This window comes from Acipenser ruthenus, chromosome 17 (assembly GCF_902713425.1).
Source record: "Acipenser ruthenus chromosome 17, fAciRut3.2 maternal haplotype, whole genome shotgun sequence".
Taxonomy (NCBI): Eukaryota; Metazoa; Chordata; class Actinopteri; order Acipenseriformes; family Acipenseridae; genus Acipenser; species Acipenser ruthenus.
Genome location: NC_081205.1, coordinates 29,950,359 through 29,969,866, shown reverse-complemented (window position 1 = coordinate 29,969,866; position 19,508 = coordinate 29,950,359). Strand labels below are relative to the sequence as shown.

Genomic DNA, 19,508 nt, shown 5'->3' with positions numbered 1-19,508 from the left:
AAGGATAGCCATTGCCTTGACTGAAAAGCCCAAAGAGTATCCCAGTTCATGTTTCACTGTCAGCTTCTTTTCTAATGGGCTTAGCTCTTGATTCATATAGTTTGAATGTTACATTTTTTAACTTCTAATATTCAGTGTATTTGCTTTGTTGGTTTAGTGATTGACAACACAGGGGTGTAGTGCCCATATTACTACTTAACTTAACCTTGAAGGTACTTCAGAAGCTTTTTTTTATTTAAACTTGGAGAACCCAACTGGGCCTCTGAACTAGAGCACTACAAAACCAGGTGTTGCCATTTCTAACAAAAACAACTCACTGACTGCACGTATAATGGTAGGAGAGATACGAGTTGAGGTTCAACAATATTTGCCATGATGAATATCATAAAAATGACCCAAGAAAGCTCTTTGTGCCTCTTGGGGGTTGTCTGTCTCTACAGGATTCTCAAGAGTATTCCTGAAACCAAAAGTCAAACTGATGTAGTTGGGCAGCTCTGCATGAACTTTCTGCCATAGTGGTCATGCTTATTTTATTATTATTTACTTCTTAGCAGACACCCTTATCCAGGGCAACTTACAATTGTTACAAGATATCACATTATACATACAGTATATCACATTATTTTTTTTACATACAATTACCCATTTATACAGTTCAGTTTTTTTTATTGGAGCAATCTAGGCAAAGTACCTTGCTCAAGGGTACAGCAGCAGTGTCCTCCACCTGGGATTGAACCCACGACCCTCCGGTCCAGAGCCCTAACCACTACTCCACACTGCTGCCCATTTGAATGATTTGAATTGTTTGGAATAAGGGCAGCGAGAATTGTGAGCCCCTGTTATTAAATCTGACGGTTTTGAAATGTGGGAAACGGATTTGCTACATTACGTGTAGTATTGATGCTCAGCTGCTGTGGGATGCTGTCAAGCTTCTTCATCTGTCAGCTGATATACTGTAGTATTTGCCTTATTTCTATATCTACACCAGTACCAATGGGAGAGGGCAGTCTAGCCAGTTTATGATAACTTTTTTTATAACTTTTGTGAGATTAACCTAGTTAACTATGTACAATATGGTGTGTACATTGTTTGTATTTGTCAAACTGTATAGGAGATCTATCTCTTAGTGTCCAAGGGGCTTTCTACCTTTGGGAACATTCGTCAAAAACCTGGAGACACGATCGTGTTTGCGTTGAGGCAAGTTAAAAAAACAATATCGGTTTACTTCTAAACTGTTGAGTTATCTAATGGATACCAAAGCAAATGAGATCTTCATTCATGTGTAACACTGTAATAGAAGAAGCCTGATCTACAAAAGGCAAACCATGGGGGGGGGGGGGGTTGCCTTTTATTTTAATGTAACTCTTTTATTTTAATGATGACATTAATTTACTGTACAGAACTTACATTCAAAGAAACCGATTTCAGCACCCTTGCTTGTTGTAACATCTTGTACGTTTTTAAAAGCCTAGATGCATCTAAGAGCCTCATTATGACTCCTATCCACCACAACACTGTTTGACTGCTGCACTAATTGTTAGACAGCTGCTTTCTGAATTTTTAGGCGCAGGATTTTTTCATTCCATTCATATTTGGAGAAGAATATAATTAAGCTTTGTCAAAGACAGATCCGTGAAGGAGACAGTGTCAGAGTTCATAACACACACTGTATGTCACTAATGTCTAATTTCCAACTTAGAATGAGAAGCAGGTTCTAGTGATTCTTTTGAAAATCTGCTGCAATTCAATTGCAAGATAACATACATATATAAGGGATACTGTGTATAAGTAAATGTCTGTATGATTAACTAAAGTTGGCCACAAACTTCAATTTAAAGTATAATGTTCACATTTATAGTATTTCCATTTCCAGTAGATGGCAATAAATGAAAAGGCTGATAGGTAATTAATTATTTGGGCTTCATCCTGTATCCAAAAGTGAATTGGATACTATTGCAGACAGACCGTTTCTGTCATTATTGGAATCTTGTCTTAAGAGTCTCGGCGCTGTTGCAAGACCAATTTATCATGTATGTCTTCTCTGGCTTTACATCAAGTGTGGAATCATGTGTTAAATATGTTTCTTCTTTCTAACTGGCATCCCATAGATGGGCACTAGTTGTTTCATCGTATGTCTCTATTAATGGATTAATGCAGTGGAGGTTGGGATGCAGAATTGGAAACACCTACCATCTATGGCCAAAAGTTTTGCATCACCTAGAATTTTAGGATTGAGACACAAAAAATATATACATATGAAGATAATTTAGATATTTTATTTAACATCATGCAATCAAAGAAACTACAAAATGATATCGCAAAAGTCTACCAAAAGGTATAATAGTAGTACAGTATTTCATGTTAGATTTTGAAATGTCACATTTTTCAATTTCTGTCAGTTTTTTGTTAAGTATATGGAAAACTACAAAGCGGTATGTAATTCAGTATGTTAACGTGACATTATTCAGCAGGTTTAATTTTACTTTATTCAGCAAAATGTGTTAATTTTATAGGGTGATGCAAAACCTTTGGCCATAGCTGTACAGTACACACTTTTGTGTAAAGAGGCTGTCCCACACAGAACTGATTAAGGGTCCCCTGCTAATGGAATCCCTGGCCCGTATTCTGTAATATGTCAGTACCAGTCACGATGGGCTAGACAGTAGATCAGATACTGTAGATTGTTATTATATTTGTTTGGTAGGTGCTTCCGCATAGAGGATTGAAGACATTACTGATGTTTCACTAAAGAGTCATTCTGGAGAACAGATTTCACAGCAGATTTCCAACCCCCCCCCAACTTCCCTGAAGGAAGAGAGGTTGAAAACAAGGGTTAAGTGGCCTTCTAAAAACATTGCTGTTTTGGGCTCCCTACTGATGCTCTACTGATTACAAGCGTTTAAAGTACATGATTGTTTTTACAAGGTTTTGGGAGATTTTCTTTTTTTTATACCCAGCTTAAAAAAAAAATCTTTTAAAGTGTTTCTTATTTTTTTTTTATTTTTTTATTTATTTATTTATTTTTGTTACCACAGATTGAATTCACTGAGAGTCTACATTTGCCCCTACCTATTCTGACAGATTTTTTAAAATTGTTCTGTTCTGCACTGCTAGGTTTTGGCTTTTCCTGTCAAAGTGCTCCCCTACGTGTTTTATTAGGTTTAAATCAGCAATCTCAAAAAATACTCGTCCCTGAGTTCTAGACATCTGACCGCAATACATAGTACATGTCCTCATGATGTGTAAAATCTATTTGAAACACTTGCAATTTATATGTGGCCTTGAAGAAGTTCCCAACAAGATATCAAATTATTATTTTTTAAGATGATGAAATATTTTATGAAACAGTTTAATTGTCTATAGGAATTGAAGTAAGCTGATCATCTTGTAAAAATGTTTCATTTTAGCTGTAATTAAAAATGACCCCACAGCATATCACATGAGCCTTAATTAAATAAGTCAAAAAGATGTGATTGAGAAACAATGTCTAAATAACCCTTGAACTAAAGACTGGTGCCTAACACAGATCTTCGTTAGCTTGGGGGCAGCTCCCATAACCCTTTCCCAAAGCCTGTTTATATTACAAACTTGGAAACATGTCACTAGAACTAATTATTCGTGAAAAATATTCAGCCTGAAATAGTCCACTGCTTTGGAATCGTGACAGGTGGTGACGTTGACGGTTGTTTCATCTTACACAATGTGAGACGTACAGCACGCATGGGGAGCATTTACATTTTACAGTAATTTATGTCAGGGTTTTTTTTATTATTTAGCACTGTGGAACTGAAATGGAGATAGCTTCTGCACTTATATATGCCAATATCCAGTTCCAAGGCTGTATGCACAGCAATGTGCTTTCTTGCCTTACTTGGGTGGATCTGATATTCAATCTAGAGGCTTTATCAATCTAGGATTCCTTCAAAACATGAAGCAGCTGGTTGATTCTGCAAAGACCTTTGAAATCTTGTGGTGCTGCTGGTCAAGCACATTGAATAAGCATTACTGATTCTATATTTTAAACAAGAGTTTCTTTGCCTTTCAAAGAGTAACCTTTTTTCTGTTAGAGTGAGTTGAATCATTTTGAAATCACAGTTGAAATTACTCTGGGTGCAGAAATGTAGGCAGATTGGCATTTTAAAACTCTGAATTAGTATTGGGCTTGGAATCTGCTGACCCTCGTTTAGATGGCCTTCCAGGAATTGTTGAATGTATTTAGAGGCAATCCTTTATCTTTCTCTCTGTAGTTGACAGTTGTCATGTCCATGCAATGTTTTTCAAAGATGATAGTGCTATTAATATTGACAGGTATCTGCACACCTCTATCTGCAATACCAACACTCTCCTACATCATGTGTTGCAGCTTTGTTTTTCACTGGCCTAGAACTTTATTCCTAGTGTTAGTAGTGCTTTATTTTCCTGCCCATTAGTCCCTTGCCCATTATATTACCGTTCTGCACTTTAAAACAGTTAGGGACTTCATCAGACAGCCTGAGCTGTGATACAGTATCACTCATATAATATTTTAATAGTTGAAAATTGTAAGTGCTCCCGAGACAGGAGGACTATGACTGAATCCAAACAGATGTTCATATTCTAAAATTTGAAATATGCAATCAAAAGAAGACTTTTTTAAGATTGTGATTCCAGTAAATGTGAGTTTCCCTTGATATCAAAAGACCCAAAACAAAGGCTAGTGTATGTTCAGTATTAAAGTAATACTTTGTCTTAAATTTTAGTCACTATGTAGCGAAAGCACAGCCACAATACATTGCTTGACATCGTGCTTGGGGGCACTGTCTTTCAGCACAAGCTTGTTCACTGTACACTGTTCCAACGTCTGTGAATAAAGTAACATTTCATTGCACAGTAATTACTTACCAGTCCCTCTGTGAAGTTTGACCTTTTATACCGCTTGTAATTTATAAATGATATCCAATCATCCTAACCAAAAGGCTGTCAGTAAGAACACACTGCAGATCATTTATTTCAATCTACCTGTTAGCACAGTGTGTGTAAAATGCCTACTGTACATTGAGGGGAAAAGAGTCATTAGAGTTATTGATCTGTTTCATGATAAAGATCTTTATGACCAAATTGCATGTAAAATATAAATAATAAAGTATATACAGCATATGCATAGAACATCTTAAAAGTAATAAGTATAAAAATATGATTATATAAAACAAATGTTTCCCAGAAATACTGTTTTCACATACCTGTACACAAGTCATGCACAGCAGCAAAACTGCTGTATACAAACAAGATCTGTTAAGCTTATAGATGTAAAATGTATTTAAGTGCTAACTTTAAGTGGGTTGAGCCTACAACGAAGTAGACCGATGACCAACCCAAAAGTTAGAAAAATTATGCAACAAGTGTTTCAGACATACCTTCAATTTTGTTTGGGTGCCAGCCAGTAGAATATGTCACTAAACTGCAAGTGAAAGGCTGTGGGTTTTGAGGCTTAGAAGAGAGACTTGTGAACTGAACATGAAAATAAATTGCAATTCAAAACAATAGTCCTTTTGGACAGTTTGATTTGTTTTTTAAAAGACAGACCAGGTTTTTTTTTTTTTTTTCCAGCAAGCGGAGATGAATATTGAATTAAAGTATAATATAGATATAATCAGAAAGACTGTCAGTTTTGTCATAGACAGGCCCTTTGAAATTTCAAGTTAGTGTCAGTTTCATTCAGTGGAGATGGAGTCAAAGCTGTGCTGAAGTTTAAACAGTGTAACCCTTCATGACATTGGGTTTATCACAGCATATACAGATTTTGCCTAATTCTTTGAATGTACTGTAATTTAGTCGAAGTGATCATTGAACTCAATCAATTCAATATAGATACATTTTGGAAATCAGTGGTGTCAAGAGTGGAAATAAGTGGTGTCAAGCACCCACTGTTGTAAGAACAGTGTCTTCAGTTTAAAGCAAAGAATAAGCGACCCCCCGGTGAACCCCAGCTGCTTGTGATCATCTGTTTTGGAAACCTGACATTTATGAGGCCAAAAGGACACTTATTGCAATACCTGCTAGATACAGTCCTAACAACTCTTACAACAAGACACTACCATTGCAACAAGTAAGAAAATGTAATGCAAACTGTAATGCAATTACATATACTGTATAGACTGCATATAAACCATATGTAGTTAGGCAGCTAGCTCTTTTGAGCAATATTATTTGATTTCAATGTACATGGCTGGCAATTTCTAGTACAGTAGACTATATATGAAATGTATCCTAACAAAAAATGTAATTATTCATAATAGGGACACACACAAGACATTGCCTCCTCATCCCGTTCACCTGAAGGGGTCTTTTCAATTGATCGAAACAGCCCCAGATCTAAGCATCATGTTTAGATAATTAAAATAGGGCTCTTGGAAACCAACCATCTAGCAGTGCATGTGAGTCTCTAAGATTAGTCCATGTGTGTTCGGTTAGATTAATTTTGGTCAAAGATGGTATTACAGTATATCCTGCAGGAAGAATCCCAAGGCCACTTCACAGCTGATGTATGTGGATGGATGTAATGCTACAGGAATGTTGTCTGGCAGGGAGGCTGGCTATGATCTGTACCACACACTCACATTCCCTGTGTGTCATCGTTGATACCTCTGCTGAACTGCATTCAGCTGTACATGGACTGTGCTTTGGAATTGTATTGCTGTTCTGGTGACTGGGAGATAAAAGACTCTTGGTGTGCTCAGTGTACTCAGTGAGTTCAGATGGTCGCCTGGGAGATTCACCTGTCATTCTGTAAACCCCTATCAGACTTCTCATATTGAAACACCGTCTGTGAAGTTAGAGATGATTGTGATTGCAATAAATCTTTTAATGCTTCTATACCTGTATGGAACAGCAAGCACTTGCATAACATAATACAAATAAGATACATTTTGCTCTTTTGCTCTGGCTGTATGGTTTCAGTTTTGGTTAGGCCAGAGAGAAACTTGGTTACACACATTTTGAGCCACCAATCAACAAAGCAGGCTTTTCAATTGTGGTATAAATGGGCTTCCAATCTTCAATGACAAAGACACTTGCCCTTTAATAAATGTATACATTATATACAGTATATGTGTGTGTGTGTGTGTGTGTGTGTGTGTGTGTGTGTGTGTGTGGTGTGTGTGTTTGATTCGGGTTTGTTTGTTTTACCAGATTACCAGTTTTACTCCTAGCACAATAAAGCTTCAGAAAACATCCCTTTTCATTTGGTGATTTGTGATTGCCTTGAACATTCAGCATAGGTTTATTTGTGTCTGTAATTGCTGCTTAATTTAGTTGAGATTTTTTAAAAACCAAAAGCAATGTCCGTAGTCCTTTATGAACAGGTTTGATTGTCCATTTATTAGAATTCCATTGTCCATTGTCCATTGTCAGCTCCTTTTCCAGCTGTCTCAGCTTGGGATGTTCAAATGTGAAGGTTTTTGTTTGTTTACTTCTTTGTGGATTTTGTATTTATTTATTTGTTTGTTTTGGGGAAATTAGCCAGTGAATCGTGGCTAACACCCTGCTGTTCTTTTGAGGGTGTTTTAAAAAATGTGAATGGTGCATTTTTGCACCGCTAACACAAACGCCTCCTCAAAGCACTTCAGTTTCTGCTGATTGGAAATGAACTTTCTTTCACTGTGAAGAATCCTAAAATTACTGACTAAGTCCAGTGTTCAGCATCTGAGACATATAACTGCATAACCTATGTGTGACTATTCATCAGATCATATTCACTGCTCCTTCTCAGATATAACTCTCTTCTAAATATGGCCACACTTGGTAAGGACAGATCTTTTAGAAGAATCTTAAAGCTGTGATTAAGCATTCTTTTTTAGCTGAAGGGCTGAATCTATCATCACCTACTTGTTCTGCTTGGGCTGAAGCTTTTACAAGCCAGTTAACAGTATGTGTGCCATTGCCACCAAAAACCTGGAAATCAGCATGATGTGACTAGGACAAAACACCATAGAAAGGTTATTGTACAGTATGCATAGGCAGCTTTAAGAAGGAATAAAGACAAAGGGAGCTGAACACTTGCTAGCAGTCCTACGTCTTCACCAAGATGAAGAGTCAGTGTTCATTAAAATTTCAAAGTGCCGATAAAAAGTGAATCAAAAATTCCATTTAGAGAAATGTGCCGTGCCCTCTTAAGCTGCGTGCAAATTAAACCATTATGCCAAAATGGCTTATTAGATTAACTCATTTGCATGCAAAAATGTGCCTCTGTGCAAATAAATACTGCTGCAAGACCACCTCTATGCTGAAATGCGTTTGAAAGACCAGACACATTATAAATGTCTGGTTTATTTATGAAATTAAAAAAAAAAAAAAAAAAAAAAAAACAGACTTCTAGATTTTCTCAAAACGTAAATGTGTAAAGATTGTAAACAGGCAGAATAAAATGAACACGTGCTGTTTCTGATGCTGGTTTATCCACAGTCTCTAAAATCCACAGTTGTAGATATATAGATCCACGGTCTGTATAATGCCAATGACTGTTCTAAAACAGGTGATTTTTATAAAGGCCTTCCAAATTTCAAACTGTATTTTAGCTTAATTTGGCCCGTGCTGATGTTATACTATACCTGTGTCTTCCAGTTCCACTTTGCTGGCGAATTCATCCTATTCCACCACTTTGTGTTTCTCATCCTGGCTCCATGTTTGTTTGAAATCCCACTCTTACATATACTGTACGGTTCTGAAAGGTCTTCATTGTATTTGCAACATGACTCTCTTAGCTCCCTTTGCTGAGGTTACCCATTTGCTGTCCCACTCTCAATAACCAGGCCTTTTAGTAATTACGCACCCATAGTATTATAATTGACTCCCTGTCTAAAAATCCCCATGTCTGACTCACTCTGGTACTTCAAAACTTCAGTAAAGACTTCTTTTGATCAAGTGCACTCATTAGTGTCTGATCAGCGCTCAGTGCCCTGAGATTGCAGTGCATTCATTCATTAAAGGTGCTCTATAATACTGTTGCAGTGTTTCTTTTAACCAGGTAGAGATTAAATGTCTCTGGTAAACCTTCATTTTGATTTGAAGCTTGAGCAGAAACGTCCCGACTAATCTAAATTGAACAATTAAACAGGAGTTTTAAATCTTAGGACAATCATTTTCCTTTATCAGGCCGTCCAAGGTTGGTTTATTGTTCTTTTTAATTACACTCTCTTTAACCCAATTCTATTTCAGGAAGAATTAAAGTTTTCTTTTTCACAGCACTGCCTCTCCCTTTCAGTCCCCCTTTGCTCCACTCTTTATATGTTTTATCAGTACAGCCCTTCTGAGGGCAGATTATATCTTAATCCAGCACCCACTCTTCATTTTACACATCTGCACTGCCAAGGTTTAATAAGAGAGCTCATCCGAACCCTGTATGTCTCCCGCACTTAAATCAATAGAATCTGGATCAGTATTTCTTATTAATATCTGTATATTCTTTTTTATTTATTTATTTATTTTGAATTTAGTAATCGCCAATTATTTTATTATTTTCTCCCAATTTGGCATATCCAATTATTTGTATGCCTAGCTCACCGCTGACTCGGGAGTGGCGAAGACAAACAGCCTACTGCTTTTTTCACACTGCAGACTCACTGTGCAGCCACCTCAGAGCTACAGCATTGGAGGACAACGCAGCTCTGGGCAGTTTACAGGCAAGTCCGCAAGCGCACGTCCAGACTACAGGGGTCGCTGGTGCGCGGTGAACCAAGGACACCCTGACCGACCTAAGCCCCCACCCCCCCCCCCCCACCCCCAGGTGGCACTCGTCCAATTGTGTGCCGCCCCCTGGAAGCTTCAGTCTATGGTCGGCAATAGAAATGTCTGTGTATTCTTCATTGAATTATAAAAACACTGCTCTTCATAATGTGTCCAGAAACTGAGCAGCTTCAAATAAAGGAGTAGGTTGGATACCTTAATGTTATGGCTGCTGCAGTAAGGGGATAGCAGGATGCTTTGGGGTTATCTGAAAGGCCTTGTTATATACTGTAACTGACAGGAATAAAAACATTATGCTTTTTTATGGGGTTATACATTTTTAACTAACAAAACAGAATCCCTAATAAGGACTCCATGACACCCGCCACCCCCACCTCCTTCAGCCTCTTATTGCTGGAGTTTGAGATGTTTGAGATGTTTCTGACATTCTGACTTGTTGACATTTTAAGACACTCTACAGTAGGGGGCTCCCGAGTGGCGCATCCAGTAAAGGCACTCCACGTGGAGCGCAGGATGCGCCCTATAGCCTGGAGATCGCAGGTTCGAATCCAGGTGGCTATGTCATTGCCGCCCGTGACCAGGGTTTCCCAGGAGGCGGCGCACAATTGGCAGAGCGCCGCCCGAGTAGGGAGGGCTTAGGTTGGCAGGGCAATCCACGGTTCACTGCGCACCAGCGACCCCTGTGGCTGATAGGGCACCTGCAGTTCTGCAGTGGAGCCATTCAGATCTATGTTGACTAAATATTAAAAAAAGAAGAAAAAAAAGACAATCTGTAGTATGCTTGTTTAAATAGTGACAAGGCAGATTAGCCACCCCTTTAAGATGTACTGTGAATGGTATGCGCAACCTGCATCACGTTCCTATGGTAGTGGAAGAGAATCAGGAGTTTCTAGACTTCAGTTTAATTGATACAAGTGAGTACCATCCTGAGCAGGAATTGGTAACAATAACTTCCAGTATAATACATGACTTTGTTAATTCAGCTGCCTCTGAAGACATGAGAGGCTGTTTTGCCTAGTGTTGCAACATTTGTGTACTTGTCTCTCCAGCATGCCAGTCAAGGCTAATTAAATTGATTAGCATTATAAAGTTTGAAGGCAGGTTATTCATTTTTAACAACTGTTTTCTTTCTCTTGTCTTGTTAATGCAACATGAGATGATTTGATAAATACTGTGCATAACCGGTGTGCTGTCGGATTTCCTTTCATTTGTTTTTAAATGCAGTCACTCTGTGTCTGTAAAAGATTCCAGCTGCTGTACTGCAGTGTCAGATATCCTCCATGCATTTACTGTGCAGATGGGAAGGTATATGGCAAAACCATGGGCAGCCCTAATCAGATTGTTAGTAATGGAGTGATCAATATTTCCTTGCAAAAGATTTATATCTACCTCAAATAGCCTAATTATACAGTGGTGTCCTATCACGGTCTTGGTGGGCCATTCCACTCCAGGTTTAACAGCTACAATTAGATAAATAACTACTTTAGGGTCTGGATGGAGGTTTAATTGGTTCAATCAAACAATTTAGAACAGGATTGGAACAAAGACCAGGACTGGAAGGACCAACTTTAGACACCCCTGTCCGAATGTGTGATTGGACACAACGAGAGGGATATATAGATGAGATTCACAGGCAAGCCTAACGTTTGAGGCATGGAGGTTTTTATTATTATTACTGGAACCTGTATAATGAGCAAAAATGTATACTAAGTCATTATACTTATTTTATCCTACCAGCAAATCATTAATGACCAGAGAAGTAGGAGACATAAGGACAAGCAGTAGAATTATCACAGATTAGAAAGATGTGCATTTTACATGAATGCTAGTAGATTTTTTTTTTTTTAAAAACAATGCTGGAAATCTGTAATTAATTTTGACAAGGCAAATGTGGCTTCATAATGTGTTACAGTTATTTAGTTAGTATTTATTTCACATTGGAAAGCTGTTTCAGTTCATGGCAGCTTTGAAGGCGATGCTTGGTATTGCATCAAAGGGATCTGTAATATATATTAATTTACAAACACACCAGTAATAAAAGAAAACAGATAAAGTGGAGAACTGCAGACTACATACATACATATCTTATAATTATATATAATGTGGTTAAAGCTGTGTGTTGTGTTGCTTAGTAATACATATTGTAGTAGCACAACATGTGATTGTGTAGAAATGGGGTTTTTCAAGAACTGTCTAACCGAATTTTGAGAGCTGTTTGCAGACCACCTGGAGTTTACTCAAGGACCACAGGTTGGGAACCACTGCTCTAGATGATGCTGTCTACATGTGTAGGAGTCTGGTTGTAGCTTACAGAGTCAATGTCAAATACTTCCCCACTGTACAGCAAAGGAGAACAATTCCCAAATGAAATATGTTGATGCTAAGGTCAGCAATTTAAGCTTGCATCCCCCTGCAGTCCAAGTATTAACGATTTATTAAAACTGTCATGCCAGGCCTCTCCTGGGATTCTTCTAGGAAGCATTCTGTTAAACCCACACATTGTAACATCTTTTCTTTCTAAAACTGTAAGATCTTCCAAATGTTTGGCAGTCTGGCTGACTAAAGCATGTATTAAATGTACTGCCAAGACTGTGTTCTCTGTCATGCAAATTAAACGTTGTTGTGGCCTGTTGTTGACATTGTGGAACATGATTTGTACAATTTGCATAACGTTATTTGATATTCATTCAGAAAGAATGCAATAAAGAACCAATTCAAAGGCATCCAATCATGGTCCTGAAGGGCAATTCCAGTCCAGGTTTAACAGGTAACATTATATAATTAACTACAGGGTAGGGATGTAGGTTTATTGGTTCAATGGAACCATTTAGAACAGGGTTGGAACAAAAACCAGGAACGGAAGAACCAACTTTGGACACCCCTGACCTACACACACATGGGTTAGGTTAAACTTTCTTTTCTTAACGTTTAGCTCGAACTTTCTTTTACTATAGCTGTGTATTTTATGATTGATTGTTTAATCATTCCATTTATTTTTCTGAAAATCATTTTTTCCTGTAAAAAATTGAATTGAATTGGGTGCTAGATTTAGGAAAGGGATTAAGTCTGGCACTGCGTATTTCCGTGCTGTACAGTATCTGCCCGTTTCCATTAAGACCCTTGGGGGCTTCAGGTTCAATATATCTGGAATGTTTTTCATCAAGTGTAGAGAGTTCTTTGACAGGTGGACAGCTTCAATCCTTTACTTCAGTCAATTCCTCAAATAAATGTGTACAATAGTAGTAAGCAGAGAAATTGTGCTGCCTGTTTTATCAAAAAGTTACTTTTTGCACCCAGTCATTTTTCAGCTGAGCAAAACTGTCTAGTGGGTAATGGACAGCCAGGTCTTGCAGCTGAGATTAGTAGATCCATATCTGTCGATGTGTATTGACTGTAACCGGGGAGATCTCTGCTTTACAAAATATTATTATGATAAATACTATAATTCCGTGGTAAAAAAAAAAAAGGTACAAAAGAAAAAATTAGTTTTTATGTGTAAAGTATAAAAAAAAGAATTCTGTGGAAAATATGTTGTGGGAAATGTGGGATAATGGTGGAGTCCAGCCTTAGTTGACAGTTTGTGTGATAAAAAAGAAAATGTTGTTCTGTATGTAGAATAACACTGTATAACAGCATTACATAGCACCATGTTTGCCTTTTATAATCAAGATTGTTGGCAGGTATTTAAATCGTTTTTGTTATAACGATCAACACGTGATTTTTCGGTGGGCCTTTCCAGCTGAATACATGTAAATACTGCAGCGATTATCAAAGCTTATTTTCAAAAGGAAAAGGTGGGGCTGAAGAAATGCATTAGCCTCCTGTTGACAGGCTAATTGCTAGATCTGATTCTGAATTAATAAACCTCACATTCCTCTGAGCATAACCTGAATGGCTTCTAGGGCTCTCGGAAATGATTGTAAAGAGGAAAATGTTCTGTGGAAGTAGTTGCCCTGGTGATTATCAAAGGAGGAAGGGAGGCGCTTATATAACTTTTTCCAGGCAGAGTTCTCAGCTACAGTGATGTAAATTGGTCTAGTTACCTATTTTGATGCTATACTGGTATGGACACTCCCATAAATACTTACATACATGCATGCATGCATGCATGCATGCATGCATGCATGCATACATACATACATACATACATACATACATACATACATACATACATACATACATACATACATACATACATACATACATACATACATACATACATACACCAGTGTGGGCAGCAGTGTGGAGTAGTGGTTAGGGCTCTGGACTCTTGACTGGAGGGTTATGGGTTCAATCCCTGGTGGGGACACTGCTGCTGTACCCTTGCGCAAGGTACTTTACCTACATTGCTCCAGTAAAAACCCAACTGTATGAATGGGTAATTGTATGTAAAAATAATATGATCTTGTAACAATTGTATGTCGCCCTGGATAAGGGTGTCTGCTAAGAAATAAATAATAATAATACATACATACATGGCCAAAAGTGTTGTAATGTCCAATAGAATGAACGAATTGTGCTTCATATAGTCGAATGAAACCTGCAGCATACTATTACTTTAACATATTGAATTGCATACTTAATGAAAAGCTGTAAAAGTTTATAATCTAACATAAAATACTGTACTACTATTATGGCTTCCGGTAGACTTTTGCAATATCGTTTTGATTACATGATGTTAAATATATTCATATATATGTTCATATATATATATTCATATATATGTTCATAACATATGTTAAATATGTTCATATATATATATATATATATATATATATATATATATATATATATATATATATATATATATATATATATATATATATAGTCAGTGGTTGGAAATCCTGGCCTGTGATTGGTTAAAACCTCATCATAGGCATAAAAATAGATTGCACTATTGCCCTAACATCCTTACACCACAGGGCAATTAGTCTCCGCCCATCATGTGATTGGTTCACATCACTGTCAGACCCGCCCCTTTTCAAAGGAACAAACTCCATCTCCGCTCCAACAAGATAAAATGGCTGAATGAAAAAACTGCTGAATGGCGATTCTGTGACAACAGAAAATGAATTACAAAACAAAAGATTGAAAAAAAACTTGAGGTATGAACTTCAACAACATTTTCTGTTATTTATTTATGTTGTTTAGTTATTTACTTATGCTGTATCAGCTATATTTAAACAAAATAATGTAAAGCCATAAATATTTGGCGAATCACACTCATAAAACCTATTTTGCTCTAGAAATGTTGGCGACCTGTTGCACAGGTATTAGTATATTACTTCACTATATATACAGCACTAAGATATTTGTGCCAAAAATGTTTACGTTTTTTTTTTCACACATGATAAACGCATAATAAAAAGCTTGCAAATATTTATGGCTTTACAGTATATGAAGTCATATTTACTATCCAACCTTGCCTCTCATTATTTTGACTGACTCATTAATTAAATATGTACTGCAGGCACCGCTCATTGTGGAAAATGGAATCCCCCTCGGGTAGATTATTGTTATTTCCAGGTGGCTTCGAGCATTTTAGCCCCCTGTCAGTAACAATAGTCTTCCCTCTGGGCAATCTCCAGTCCATATTATATATATACACACAGTACTGTGCAAAAGTTTTAGGCAGGTGTGAAAAAATGCTGTAAAGTAAGAATGCTTTCAAAAATAGACATGTTAATAGTTTATATTTATCAATTAACTAAATGCAAAGTGAGTGAACAGAAGAAAAATCTACATCAAATCAATATTTGGTGTGACCACCCTTTGCCTTCAAAACAGCATCAATTCTTCTAGGTACACTTGCACAAAGTCAGGGATTTTGTAGGCATATAGTCAGGTGTTAGGGTTAGAGAGAGATATTATTATTATTATTATTATTATTATTATTATTATTATTATTATTATTATTTATTTATTTATTTATTTATTTATTTATTTATTTATCAATCCTAAACTTGCAGGTGATGCAAAACTTTTGGCCACAGCTGTACATACATACATACATACATACATACATACATGCATACATACATACATACATACATACATACATACATACATACATACATACATACATACATACATAAAAACGTACTTGCCTGCGAAAAATATCCCCATTGCATTTGGAATTGCAATGTGTAAAAATGTAAAATCACACTTGGTCTACACGATTACCTATTTGCAATCTGCATATGAACTGTATGAGAAATATACTAGCTAAGATTTCAGTAACACGGTATAAATGAGAAAATACTACAGGGCAATGTTGAGTCTTTTGAAAGAAGCACATGTCATTGTATTTATATGTCAATGATATGTGGTAACAAAGAAAGCTCTCAGTTGGCACGCTATTGTCATGCAGCCGCTTATACTTGCACTAGAGAGTGAAATTATCTACCCACTTAAACGATCTCTTAACGTCATTAACGAACCAGCAGTTTCCTCTAATTACTCATATGCTTTGTAGCCAGTGACGCGGTTCGACCCTGAAGATACAATGAGGCAGTGGTAACTGAATTAATTTTTGGCAGCCTCTCCTTTCCTCAACCCTGCGTATCTGTGCACAAAGTACTGAATGTGATGTAACTCTTTCATCAGCACAGTACTGGAGCCATTGCTGGCGACTGCTGCTGTGAATAGAGAGAGTGGAGAGTGATACCTGTATGTGACACAATAGCCATTGGCTGCGGTCTTACTGAAAAACCCTGAATTTTGAAAATAAACCAAAACAGAAAGAAAATCCTGCAGAACAAAAACATTTCATATGATATTATTGACTTAAAAAACTGCACTGAAACTATGAGAAAAGAGGCTGCGTAATGAATAATTCACATTAAGTATCCTCCCCCCATACCCATCACAAGGTCAGCAAGTGCAGTAGGCTGGGCTTTTGCAAAAGGGTTGGTTCAGTCTAAATCACAGTCGTGCCTGGTCCAAAAGTAGGTTTGAGGGTTAAGGCAGATTCAAATGATGTGCAGCAGCTGGTGTATATAACTAGGAGATAGTCTTTTAAGCGAGAACCAGAGGATTACACGGGGAAGGAAACACATTTGTGTCGGCTTCTGACATCTGCTGAAGAAATGGAAAGCCTGGATGTTTGAAGCCAAGTGATTTCGATTTAAGTCTATTTTTGAGCATGCTCCAGACCAGTGTACGGTAGAACTATACTAGAGGGCTGGGCTCCAATCGGGAAAAAAAGAAAGCAAGCAAGGCGATGAAAAATAGCACAGACGTTCATAACATCATACCGGCTCCTTTTTGTATTATTTGATAGTGGCAGTTTTTTCATTGTATTCTTCGTTTTTGAAAATGTCTTGACAAGTGGAATCTGTAAGACATCATGACGGTAAGTATTAAATGGGAAATACATATATGTGTCGTCTTAAGAAGCCCGCAGTCGATTTGTGTGCGTGTTAACTGTTCCGCGCTGTTCTGATTCTGAGAAGCATCTTCACAGACCGTATTATGAGTTTTTAGGATGCAGTTCCAAACAGGAATTCAACTGATTCAGTTTCATCGTTTTCTCTTTGCACAGGTTGTGTCAGAAATTGATATGTTATAAGGCAACTGCATCTAAAAAGCCCATTGAAACAAATCTACTGTACCGGTAGTTACATTTCATGAACAGGGTTACTGATCGTTTTTAATATTTGTTATAAACAAGTAGGGTTCGTATAACCTGATTACATGTATGTTGTAAGATGTATTGATTGATTGATTGATTGATTTGTTTGCTGCTTATATGCATTTACTAATGATTTGAATGGCAAGGTATTTAACATTATGCATCCGTTCTGCAATTCCACTTATCCCCAAACGGGATACCACAGTTGTTTTTGTAGCCTTGGGAAAAGGATGGTACCTGATTCTTAAAACTGTCTACTATACTAAAACTATAGCGGAGACACTGCTGTAAGGAAGGCTATTAAAACCTACCAGAACATGCAGACATCACAAGATCAGGAGGAGGATATTAGCGCTGACATTAAAAAAAAAAACACATCTTAAAAAGACAACCATTTTACACGAGTGAGGAAAAAAGTGGTTGACTAAACCTCTGCTGAACGTAATGTTTAATATCTAGATACTTTGTGTTTTTTAGCACGTATTGTACCTTCTGCTTAGGCTTTTCAGTTATATTATCTAACCTATGAAATAAACCGTCACAAAATGAATGCCTTGGGTCGCACAGTGTACGATTACATGTATAAAAGCATGTGTCTGTTTTCTTGTGGTCTGATATCATTCACAAGTCCTTGTTTTGCATCATCTAATTTAAGCCGTTGCCCTTTTAAGAAAAGAGCAAGTGTAGGTTTAAACAGGATTCCCACTGCTTTTCTCTGAATAACTCTCTACTCCAGCGGGCTGCCTCTGGTCTGTGGAAACCCGACCTGATTCCTTTTGCAAGCATCTATTTATAGTTTGTAGTTTAGTCTTTCTATAGTTGTACGATTACGTATTCGCTACGTTTCTTATTGCATAACAAATGCAGTCTTCAGCTGTTGGAACGCTTTCAGAATGAGCATTTTGGTGAGTTCCAAGTTACATATTCACAGTACAATATAGCAGTGTTTGTCAAGTACGGTGACAGCCTTATTAAAATTCTGGTATTGTTTGTTACGGTGCCCTTGTTTTAAACGGGTAGTTCTTGTGTTTCTTTGTGTTAGTGTTATGATGACCATAAAGCGGTCTCTTCATGTAAGTGACTACGGTATCACCCCAGGCTACTGTATAGGCCGATTAATACAGTATTGCAATACCTGAAGCTTTTTGAAATGTGATTCAGAGAAGGATGTAATTGGTATGTGAACTATTTTTTTGCTTGGATGTCGGTGGTTACTGCTGGAAAGTGTTTTCTTTTTATGGGGATATAGTGTAACGGTTCTTTTCTTGTAATAACGAAGTTCTGATAATTTACTTCCCCGAGTTTATCGTACATCACAGAGGTTGTTTTTGGCTCTCCTTCGCTTCCTCAGAAAGCGGCGGCAGAGGATGTGCTCTACCAACAATGTGCGTTTTAAAAACAGGTTTTTGTATTTGTAGTTCTAGGTTATTGTAGCTTATAGCACATCATTGCGCTGTTTTAATAAAGTCGCATTTGGATGTTTTTTTCCTTTAAGTAGGTTTTACTTGCAGGGGCGGGCACCTGCTCTGTCATTGTGCACCAATCCTGATTTGAAGGAAATGGTCTAATTACTGTGTATTCACATAGTAGTTACTTGGGAAATACATGTATATTTCTCAAGTAACTACATGTGTATTTCAAGTTACTTATAAAATGTTATAGCTAACTTGAAATATGCAACTGTTAAGAGCTGAAAACAATTTAAAAGATCTAATTAAGCAAGTTATCAGTTCAATGAAGGGTCTAGATAAATAATTGAGAGCTCAGTTGGAATGAAAACCAGCAGACACAGGGGGTCCTCAGGACCGGTTTGAGAAGCCCTGCTCTAACCCTAACTCTAAACCTAACCCTTTTCTGATACAATTGTGTACTTACATATATCGTGCAAAAACATTACAAGTACAAGTACAAGTACAAGTAATTAGCTGAAACAGCTGTAAAATATTAGTAAATGTGAAAGATTTTTATACTGGCAATGCAGCATGGGAACTATGGGCTATTTTGTTTTATGAGGTTCCAATTCAATTTAGAAGTATTTGTACAGCGGTTTGCTTTGTCATGTGCTGTGACAATAATATACTAGTAACACTATCCATACAGATTCATATGAGAAGTTAGAATGACGTTATGTAACATGAACAGCTTGGCAAACTAG

At 37.2% G+C, this 19,508-nt stretch overlaps 1 protein-coding gene across 5 annotated transcripts in view; it reads left to right on the top strand.

Moving 5' to 3' along the window:
* LOC117423593 (schwannomin-interacting protein 1-like) overlaps positions 1-19,508 on the top strand; it is a 183,984-nt gene that overhangs the window by 118,905 nt on the left and 45,571 nt on the right. The window contains exon 1 of one of the 5 annotated variants that reach the window (XM_058990349.1): positions 14,807-14,825. The exons of 2 other annotated variants lie outside the window; for them this stretch is intronic. Coding sequence is in view for 2 of the 3 variants with exons in the window: in XM_034039647.3 (XP_033895538.3) it covers positions 18,247-18,258 (12 nt within the window). In the remaining variant the exon portion in view is untranslated. Of the gene's footprint in view, positions 1-14,806; positions 14,826-16,653; positions 17,075-18,109; positions 18,259-19,508 lie in introns of those variants that run through there. 2 more of the 5 variants (XM_034039648.3, XM_034039647.3) reach the window with 2 other exon arrangements.